A 10,715-nucleotide genomic window follows, 5' to 3' on the forward strand; every position below is an offset into this window, starting at 1 on the left:
TGGGATGTGTCTAAGAATCATTTTTCTGTACTATGAGCTGCCAGATCCTTTTGATACTTTCCCTGTTTCTCCTGGTGCTCCTGCTCTGCCTGTGCCTTGAGCATGTGTATAGCCACATTTTATGTCTCCCAGTGGGGTGCTCCACTTTTGCCACCCTCCTGAGTAGTGAGGCATGGCCCTGCCAGGCCTCAGTTTCTCCCTCTGTGGTGGGGGCATGTGACCCTAACCTACAGGCTCTGGTGATGGAACGGATGCCTGTTTCCCGCACACTTCACGCAGGATGAGTGTCAGGTTGACAGCGGGGCAGGTCCTTGGGGCCCACAGCCTTGGCTTGTTTTCTCTGCACAGGATAGCCAGACGGACAGTGGGATGGTGCTGGCCTCCGAGGAATTTGAGCGGCTGGAGAGCAGGCACAGACAAGAAAGTGGGCTCAGGTAGGGCTTCTGGAGCCTCCTCTCCTGGAAGGGGCCAGGGAAGGGAGGCCAGGCTGGCATGTGCCTGTCACTCTCTTACCTAAAACCTTTCATGGCTCCATAGTGCTTTTCTGTGTGTTCAAGGCAGGCCACTCTGGGACTTGAGGCCTTTGTCCACCAGCCTTACCAAAGGCCTCCTCTCCCCCACCACTGTCCTGACCCAGTACGCCTGGTGCTGGTCCCCAAACCTCCCTGCCATTCGACAGATGCTCAGACAACATCTCTTTGTGAAACCAGGAAAGATCCACCATGCCCAATGCGTGTAACACCCTTCCCCCAGCCAGGGGAGGCTGCCCAATGCGTGTAACACCCTTCTCCCAGCCAGGGGAGGCCACAGATCATGTGACCTAGAGCTGGCTGGTGTCCTACTTTGATAAGAATATGGTTACAGAGAAATCCTCCTGTGTGCTTGCATAGGGGGGTGACCTGCATAAACAGTGACCTCCATTTGCCCAAGAAGATAGCCCCCGTCTCTAAAAAAAAAAAAAAAAAAAAAACCTGAATATTTAAACTTTTAAGGGTATATATAAAGTAGTTAAACGTCTACTTATCCACTTTACTAGTTGACTTGCTCATAGCTGTTTAAATGACAGGACCTACAATATTATTTAAAACTGCTCTTTTCTGCTTTCTTCAGATCCTTGTGTTCAGACAGTTCACTTCCACCTTTGACACCTGTGTCTGTCAGGGTCCCCTTTTTGGGTCATCTGACAGTTTTTCAGAGCAAATCTTGGCTTCTGCCTAGGCTGTTTTTCAATCATAGATGTTGTCTATGAATATTTTACCCTAGTCCACAGGTGTTAATTTGTATCACATTAGTATAGTTGATGCCATTTTTCGCCTTTCTGATAGGTATAGTTAAGACCTCTACAACTTAGCCAAATATCTGTTATTTTCCCAGAAGCTTACAAAGGGCATGTTTGCAGCACTGTGGACACTGGTGGTTGTGGGCTCATATGCCTAGGGATAATTACTGCATCTGTATCATGCATCTTGGCATTTTTTGTTTTTGTTGATTCTATCAGGTGATCCCTATTACTAACCTAGGTTTGGAAAATTAATGCTAATTTCTTTGACGGAAAGAGCTTCTGGCTGTTTCTTTACAGAACAGTTTGTTTATCTCCCCAGAAAGTAATTCAGTAAGAGGGTGAGCCAGAGGATGGTAGCTAGTTAAATTCAAATGTCCACAGATCTTCCTAAAAACAACACATGGAACAAGGCCTCTCAGAGCCCATGCCTATGATATAACCAGGGGAGAGACTCCAGCTATGTGTGGGTATAGAACTCAGCAGCAGAACCAGCAGAGCCATGCCCAAGCCCTGGCAGAAGGAGGGCAGAATGGGGACTGCCCCATGAGAAGGGACTGTAAAGGTCCTTGGGACGGTGGCCATGCAGACTGGGGAGATAACGGAGTATGAGCACTAGAACAACTTTCTTGGGAAGGCACTGCTTCTGAAAGGGCAGTGAGCATGAAGTGAGTGTACACCTCAGGTGCCTGGTGGTGAAGGAAAAAGAAAGTTGCAGAAGATTCTTTTTTTTTTTTTTTTTTTTTTTTTTTTTTGCGGTACGCAGGCCTCTCACTGTTGTGGTCTCTCCCGTTGCGGAGCACAGACTCCGGACGCGCAGGCTCAGCGGCCATGGCTCACGGGCCCAGCCGCTCCGCGGCATGTGGGATCTTCCCGGACCGGGGCACGAACCCGTGTCCCCTGCATCGACAGGCGGACTCTCAACCACTGCACCACCAGGGAAGCCCGCAGAAGATTCTTATGGAAGCAAGATTGTATTAAGAATCCAGAAGACAGATACCCAAGGATCTGTTCATTACAGAAACTGCACCTCATGATAGAGGCAACAAAGTGCACTATTCTCTTCCCAGGTCCCCTTAGAAACACATTGTGATGAGCCACAGAGAGGTGTAGCAGGTGACTTCGCAGGTGCATTCACTTGACATATGGACCATTCTGCAAACAGGTGCAAGGATGGAATGTGCCTTGGAGGCATCTGTCAGGGAGAAGGAGAGAGTTTATCTGCCCAGTTCTTTCCTATCTCCTCTTAACCACTGGTTAGTACTCACCCTATGGGAAGTTAACTCACCCTCACTTCCAGGTGGTTCACCCAGCCCTTTCAATGGCCACTCAGGATGCCAGATCTCATTCCCTGTGGTGTGGTGTTTCATCCAAGTCTGTAGGTGAAAGGAAGATCTGGAAACCCTGGGCTTGTGGTTGGTCAGTATGGATGAAGGGCAGCAGCCACTCCCTGCTAAGTGACTGGCTGGTCCCCAGTGGTGATACAGCATGGGACACAAATGGAGCCTTTGGAAAGAGGGATGCAGTTGAAGGAATTCAAGGTGATGTGGATCTGATACAGCACTCCTGAATGAGGAAACCTAGGGAGACACCCACATTCCTGACCCCCCTTCCATAGGGTAATCTCAGCGTGAATAATCATGAACAGAAAAAATAAGCACTATCCATATAAGAATAAAAAAGAAAATTAGAATTAAAAGTTTTCAGTAGCTGTAAACACTCCAAAAAAAAAAAGCATGGAAAAACTGTGATACAACACATCAACATGAACTAAATTTATAATTAAATAAGCAGCTGCACAATGAATCATAAATTCAAAAATTCAGAATAGAAATGGATGAACAGTGTGAAGATATCAAATGGGAGCTGACTAAATTCATGGAAGAAATTGAAATAAAAGACAAATCCTCTCAAAAATGAAGAGCAGAGTGCCCAAAGGACAATTAGATATGATCAGACTTATAGTGGAGGGCACATTTGATAGACATGAAAAGAAGTCAAGAAATTAAAACTGAAATAAGTAAAGAGGTAAAAAAGTGTCAGAAGGAACGTGAAAAATTTAGGAGTTGAGTAGAAAAGATCCAACATATGTACAATTGGTGTCTCTGAGGAAGAAGAATGCCAACATTGAAATAGAACTAATATTTTAAATATGTAATTCAAGATAACTCTTAAATAAAAGGAGACCTGAATCTACATATTGGAAGGGTACCTGGGAAAACTGGTCCAAGAAGAGTAAACTCTGAGGCATATCCTAGTTGAACTATTTGACTTTAGAGATAAACATTCTGGGAATTCAGGCAAAAAGACCAAGTCACTTTTAAAAAAAGAGAGAGAGAGCTTGGCATCAGGCTTTTCAATAGCACCATGCAAAGCCAAAACAGAAGCAAAAGCAGAGAAACAAATTTTCAAAAATCTCAAAGAAAATGAGTGCTAAGGAGGGAGAATCATAGGGCCATCAGTGAGGCAGGTGGGGACTGGATGCAGTAAGGCCTCCTGGGCCAGGGGGAGAAGCTTGGATTTTATTCTGAGGGTGATGGGAAGCCACTGAAGGGTGTATCAAGAGGAGAAGGACACCATCTAACTTGAAGGATCTCTGAAGACTGGCCTATAGGGAGGCATGAGTGGGAGAAGAGAGATGTGCTAGGGCAGCCCAGAGCATGCAGTGATGGCAGCTCACTCTAAAGTAGGGGAAGAGCATGGATTGAGGGGCATGGATGCATTTTGGAATAGACAGGACAGGACTTCTGGGTGGGCTGGATATAAGGGATGAGGGAAAGGGAGGAAGAAAGGATGACACCCAGGTGCTTGAGTCATTGAATCAGCGTTGGTGTCATTTACAGAGATGGGCAAGACTGGGAGAAAAGCAGGTTTGGGGGGATGAAGTTGGGCTTTCTCCATTGTCCCACACCCAGGCTTGGGACAAAGAAAGCTCTGGTGTTTGCCAACAGTCACATCGGTTTGCTTTTGTATTTAAGTCAAGTCTGTGTGTGCTTCCATTGGCTTTTCTTATTGCTCCGGTTGTGCCTGGTGATTCCTATAAGACCCAACATGGTTTCAATCACTCTTCTCTTCTTTTCTTACTGACGTCACCTTCCCTGTCTCAGCAGCTGTAAAGGACCAGGCAGGAATATGGACGGGACCATGGCACACCCTGACCCCCCAGGGAGGCGGCAGAGGCCAGACCCAGGGGCCCAGGGCCAGGTGTTCTACAACAGCGAGTACGGGGAGCTGGCAGGGCCACCAGAGGAGAGCGACGGCATCCCATCTGCCCAAGTGCCCTTCACAGACAGCAGCTACTAAAGCAGCTTTGGGCAAGGCCCACTGGACCCTGGGCTCCAACAGTTGGTGGGGACCGTGCCTGGCCAGCGAGCAGAAGGCTGGAGGCCCAGGCTGGGAACTCATCTCATTCAGTCTGGGGAAGAGCAAAACCCAGGCTCCAGGGCTCTCTTGACCTCCACCACCATGCCTGCCCAGGACCACCCTGCTGACCCCTGGGGCCCTTCTCCCCTTCAGATTCAGATTCCACTTAGCTCAGCATCCACAGGGGCCAGCCCTGGGTCGGGCACTCTCATGGGAAATATCTCTTTGGGTGCCTCCTCTCAGCATGGTGGGTGGTGTGATCCCTGATTTCTGATGAGGAATATGAGGGTCTGAGAATCACATAGTAATCAAGGTTCAGCTGTGGTCTCCCAGCACCCACCCAAAATGCTGCCCCCTCCATGCAGCCTCTCTTCCCGTGGGAATGGCTTTCTTCACTTGCCACTCCAAGGCTCAGGAGAAGATGCATATGGCTCAAAGATGCATTCCAGCTCAAAGCAACAAATGAGAAATTTGTGGGGGGAATGGGGGTGTCCTCTCCTGAGCCTGGCCAAAACAGCTCAGAGTAGCCATCTCCGCAGTGCCGAGCCAGTTACAGCAAGCCTTCTTCTCCTGCGTGTTGAGAAGTACTATTCAACATTGTTTTTTTCCTTAGAACTTCAGAGACTATTTGAGCTGCTGTGAAGAATTTACTTTTTAAAACTTCAGTCTGAAGGGAGCCCAGGGAAGGTTTTTCTGAATCTGGACGATCCTTGCCTCTGACACCCAGTCAAGTGCTGTCATAACAGACCCCACTGTGGCCACCTCTTTCCGGAGAAAGTCCCCAGCCTCACCTGCCTAGCCCAGAACTGGAAGAATCACCCGATGGTCTAGAGCTGCCCCATCTGACAATCACCTGGTTCTTCCCTCTGGGACCTAGATCTGCCACCCAAGGCACCATCCAAGCTGTGAACATCCTTGTGAGAGGCAAACACTGTGGGTTCCACCGAGGAAGGCTTTGGGCCTGGCCCAGAGGACCCACCAGCATAGCTCTGTACCAGGAGGCAATCAGTGGATGTCCCTGTGGCCCCAGGGAGGCCCTGTCTTCTGCCCTCTGATGTGTACCTGACATCAGTGCCCTGGAGAGTGAGTCAGGCAGGTCAAGCCTCTGCTCTCACAGAACAGCAGAGGACCATCTGGAGGCTGGAGCCATCATGCCCAGGGCACCACCCCCCCCAGCCCAGTTCACACTCCCTAGCTACCCTCACCCCTAGCAGGAGAAAGACCCTCATCCCAGTTAGCACCACAATGTTTGACACCCCACCCCCACCCCATGAGACGCTTGCAGGACAGGCGGCCGTGCAGCGAGCAGGGGCTTGCCCGGCAGGAACCCCGCCCCCCACATTGTGTATTGTTCCTTTAAGATATGGCGAATGCAGGTATGACTGTCCCCAGTGGACCTCTCCCTCTGATGTCACCTGCCTGTGAGATTTGGGTCTCAGGTTTACCTGGTTGGAAGTCCAGAGGCTGTTTTCAATCAGAGGAGCAACTCATGATTTGCGTGCAGGGGCCCAGTCCTGAGACCCCTCTCACATGTGTACCACCTGTTTGTGTCACTTATTCTCCTGTCACATAACTGCACACACAAAAATGTACTGGGAAGAAAATCTAGCCCCACCCCCCTTGTAGAACATATGCTCTGAAAATATAAAATATTTAACAAAAGATAATAATAAATTTGATGCCAGTCCTGAGTTACAGTGAATGGGTTCTCAGCTAAATCCCAGGTCTCTGTGATCAGCCTTCCTCCTGCTGATCATCAGCCCCACAAGGTCACAGGACTGGCCACGCAAAGGAAAGGGCAGCAGAGGCAGCTCAGCCCCCCTTCTCTGCCCAGTGGGCTGTGGAGTCTCCCAAAGCCACCAGCAGAGGATGCTGGAAGCACCAGGACGCAGGGTTCCACTCTGAGCTGGGAAGCGCCCAGCTTGGCTCCCGAGAGAGCTAAGAACGCACTCCCCTAATGTTCACTTTATGAATAAAGTGACAGTGCTTTGTCCCCACCTACTAGAACCAAATGCTGCCTCAGGCCCTAAGCACCGGTGGCCCATGGGCCTGAGAGCACAGCCCAGGCTGGGTCCCTGCCATCAACTCCCCAAGTCTCACCCTCCCCCCCAGAAAGAGCCTATGACCACCTCCATCACAGACCACAGACGGGGACAGGACAAGAGGGGTTCAGCGTGCACCCAGGGTCACCTCCATGACTGAGTGCACTCCTGGACTCCAAGATCAGGGGGTTCTGAGCAAAGACCCTTACTTCAATCCCCACCCAGAGAGATGAGCTCCAGCCAGGAGAGTGTGGCAGGGCCCTGCCCTGGGATGTTTGTATGCCTTCCCTTCACAAGTGAGTGGCTGGCATAGAGGTGGTTTTAGATTGGAGTGTGACACTTGCCCTCTGGACACAGCCTCAGCAGGCTTCCCAGGAGGGCTAGCCCAGGAGCAGTCCCAGGGACTCAGGAAGGAAATCAGGCCATGTCACATGGACCCAGCTGTCAGCACAGCACAGCGGGCACCTCACCCAAGTGAGCAGACAGAAGCCCAGCAAAGGTCAGGAGCCAGAGGCCACTTTGTGGCCAGGCCCTGTGCCTACCCTGTTCAGGCCTCTCTCACTCCTCGGGCACCTGCTGTGTTGCCTATATCCCGCGGCTGCAACGCCCACTGTCCCGGCCTCGTTTTCAACTTTCATGGGCAGAGTCCCTCCCGACAAAGGCAGCTTTTGGCGGCAGTGGGTTTGCTGTTATTTTTACCTCTATAATAATTCTAAATGTGAATACGGAAAAGACCCCCACAGAGTTTGGACATTTTAACTTTACAATATCACTGGTTGAATTTAACCACTTTCCCTTGGCGAATGTCTCAACCCAGGTGTCAGCCATCCGGATGCCTGCCTGTTCACCCAGCCCAAAGTGCACCCACATGTTGTGGGAACCAGTGCCCCCACTGTGCCCAGTTCCAAGTGGGACTGCCCTTCTGGGCTACTCTGGTCCTGCCTGGGCTGGATACTCAGGGCTGCACTGAATGTCCCCACCTGCCCTCACTCCCCAGAGCACCAGAGACTCCAGGTGTGAATAGGAACTCGGCCAGCGAGGGCACCATCCAGGAGCATCTTACCAGGCAACAGTGTATTCCCACCTCAGGGTCCCTCAGCCCCTCCCACATCCCAGGAACCTTCTCTTCTCTCCTCCTCCCAGGCCCCAGCCCTTCACAGGGTGCCCACTCACCCCGTCGTCCCACCTCCCCTCCTTCCCAGTCTCACACTCCTATTCATTTCTACCAGAGAGCCATGAGTTACCTCCTTTAGAAGGAATCAGGCCAAGGGAACACTTGAGTGTCCCTTGATTCTGTCCTAATGTCACCACTGCCCCTTGGCATCGGGCCCTGCTCTGAGCCACGCATTGTCCTGGGCCCTGGGACATGGCAGAGCCCCTGTCCACAGTTCCCATTGTAAGTAGTGACATGTGGGTGGAGCCCTGCACAGGAGGAAGACTGGTGTGGAAGGCCTTGGGCCAGAAGGAAGGAGGAACCTGGGGGGGTGGCTGGAGGTAAAGAGGAGAGGCTGGCAAGAGCCCATCCTATGGGTCCTGGGAGCCCAAAATTAGGAGTTGGTTTCTTGTTTTAAGGTGAAGTTTCGAGAAAGTGGTGATGAGCTCTGACTTACATTTATGCTCTGAGAAACACACCTCTTGAAGGAGCAGAACAGGACCTCCTGGGAGCTGGGTGAGGCCTGGGTGGGGAGAGTCTGGGCTGCACCAGGGTGGGCTGTGAGGGGCAGAAGAGGACAGCTTTGGAAGACGCCGGAAAGGCAGAGCAGTTCTGTTCTTAGTGGGGTCCTTATCCAGGTTAGATATGTGGGAAAATCCCTTTTCCTAAGTGGTCTTCTACAAGAGCCAGTCCTAAGACCCGCTCCACCCACATTGGCTGAGGCCCAGGGTGTTCTCAGTCCAGGAGGAGGGTCCAGGCGCCTAAGTACCAAGGGAAGAGCCCAGAGGATGAGCAGAGGATGGGGACACAGAGCCTGACCCGCACCCAAGGAAGGGTCTTCCTGGCTTCCTCAGTGGGGGAAAGTCCAAATGGAGGAAGAAATAGTTCAAAAGAGAGGAGAGAGCCAGCACTGGAAGCACCCAGGATCTTCTGGATGAGTGCTGATGTCCTGGGGGAAGACAGAGGGGCGGGTCAGGACTCCAGCCCTGTCAAGCTGGGCTACAGAGTCCCTGACCTTGATGTTCACTGTCAGTAGGGGGAACCCAGGAAACAGCTTCCAGCACAGACACTGGCCTCCCCCACCCCCATGGTGGATCCTCCAGGCCACTTGTCCCTAGGAGGCCCGGGTCAACTCTTGAGGCTGGGCACCTCAGCCCAGATAATCAGCTACAGAGAGTGTCCGAGGTGCCGGCCAGTGCCCATGTCATGGGGTCCACCCCACCAGATGTCCACATGCAAGTTCAGAGAGGGAACTGCAGCATCACCAAGAAGGAGGCCTGCCCTGTGGACTCCTGAGCGAGGTCTGGGTGCCATGAGCCACCAGGCAGAGAACCTGGGCCAGGTTGTGCTCTGAAAGCTGTTCACAGCTGAGAGTGGAGAATGTGGCACCCTGAGGCTGGGTGGCCCTGGGCCAGGCACTGCCCCTTAGGGCCTTAGTTTCTCATTTGTGACTTGCCACCTTGATGATTAGATAAAAATTGAAATGCCCCTAGGAGTGACCATACTAAGGAGGAAGCCCTGCCCTCACCAAGTCATGTCCTTCAAAAGCAACATTAAAAGTCAACTGGGAAAGACACTGTCTGCAGTGGTATCCAACCCCGACACCTCCCCTCCATGGGCTCACCCACCTACCTATCCCCCAGATACCCACTGCTCCATCCACCCACCCATCCATCCACCCACCCATCCATTCATCTGTGGCTGAATAAACGGGAACTCAACCCACCCACAAATGCCCCTTTCAGGAATCCCAGAGACCTTTTGGGGTTTCAGCCAGGGAGGATGGGGACAGAGTTTTTCTCGGCTAATCAGTGAGGGCTTCAGGGAAGAGAACAGACAGGGGAGGTGGAAAGCCTGTTTTTAGAAGGATTAGAGTCAACCCGATATTAAAAGAAGAAAATGTATCCCTTGTATGAGACCAAACTGGGGAGTTCAAGAAGTCAGTGAGCAGCCTCTGAGGATCTGCTGGAGCAACTGGCTGCAGGCACCACTGCAGGGCAAGTGAGTCGTTCCTGTCCTGGACCACAGTGCAGTGGGTGTACCTCTGACTCTTCAGAGCCAGATAGGAAGCTCTTTACTTCCCAGCTGGAGCCATAGGTGGCAAAGTTTGTCATAAGCCACATGTGGGAGGCAGGAGGGATAATGGAGGAGCTGAGGGAGGAGCTCAGAGAGGTTGGGGAGAGAGAATTGAGGGCTTTGGAAGGTGGTGGGGCAGCATCTTTGAAGGCCTCGGTCACCCTCCATGGGACACGGGGTCCAGTTAGGCAGGTCAGAATGGCTCCCAGGGTGATATCTCTGGGCTGCTCTGGGCTATTGCCAGAAGTCCATCAGAGCTGGTTTCCATGCAGCAAGACAGCCAGGTGTGGACCACCTGGAAGGAGGCTGCTCCCTCTCCCCAGAATGGAAGGCCTGGCCCCCTTGGGCACAGATAGGTATCATGGTTCCCTCTATGGCCTGGAGAGATAGGAGTAACAGAAGGGATTGCTATTAAACCCTTGGGTTTTAACCTGTTGAATCAGCTTCAAAGAGTCCTCACTTTGGGATGGCAGGGAGCATTTCTGTCTGTAGGTTGGGCCTTGATCTGGAATCTGGGCTGGGACATCCCCTGGGGTTTGATCCACCAGCTCCCATTCCTCACCTGGCAGGCAGCTGCTCCCAGTCCCAGTGTGTGGAGGCAGCACAAGGTGCTGGTCCAGTGGGGGACCTTCCAGTCCTGAGGGGCAGTAGAAGGCATGGGAAGAGAACCAGGTGTGCAGACACACCTGGAACTGGCTTGGGGACCCCTGGCAGGTCACTGACTTTCTCTGAGCTGCCTTTCTTCTGACTCGTAAGGGTGATACCATTCCATTTAAGGAATGACTGCTGGCTACACCTTCAG

General features: G+C 51.9%; 1 protein-coding gene across 1 annotated transcript in view; it reads left to right on the forward strand.

Annotated features, from left to right (window-relative positions):
- Nucleotides 1-4,582, forward strand: part of FLT4 (fms related receptor tyrosine kinase 4) — a gene marked incomplete at both ends in the record, with an annotated part of 38,785 nt that extends 34,203 nt beyond the window's left edge. The window contains 2 exons of the mRNA XM_079702759.1: nt 349-434; nt 4,390-4,582. Coding sequence (XP_079558885.1) covers nt 349-434; nt 4,390-4,582 — 279 coding nt within the window. The remainder of the gene's footprint in view (nt 1-348; nt 435-4,389) is intronic.
- Between the last annotated feature and the right edge of the window lie 6,133 nt (nt 4,583-10,715).

This window comes from Hyperoodon ampullatus (genome assembly GCF_949752795.1).
Source record: "Hyperoodon ampullatus genome assembly, chromosome: 4".
NCBI classification, from domain to species: domain Eukaryota; kingdom Metazoa; phylum Chordata; class Mammalia; order Artiodactyla; family Ziphiidae; genus Hyperoodon; species Hyperoodon ampullatus.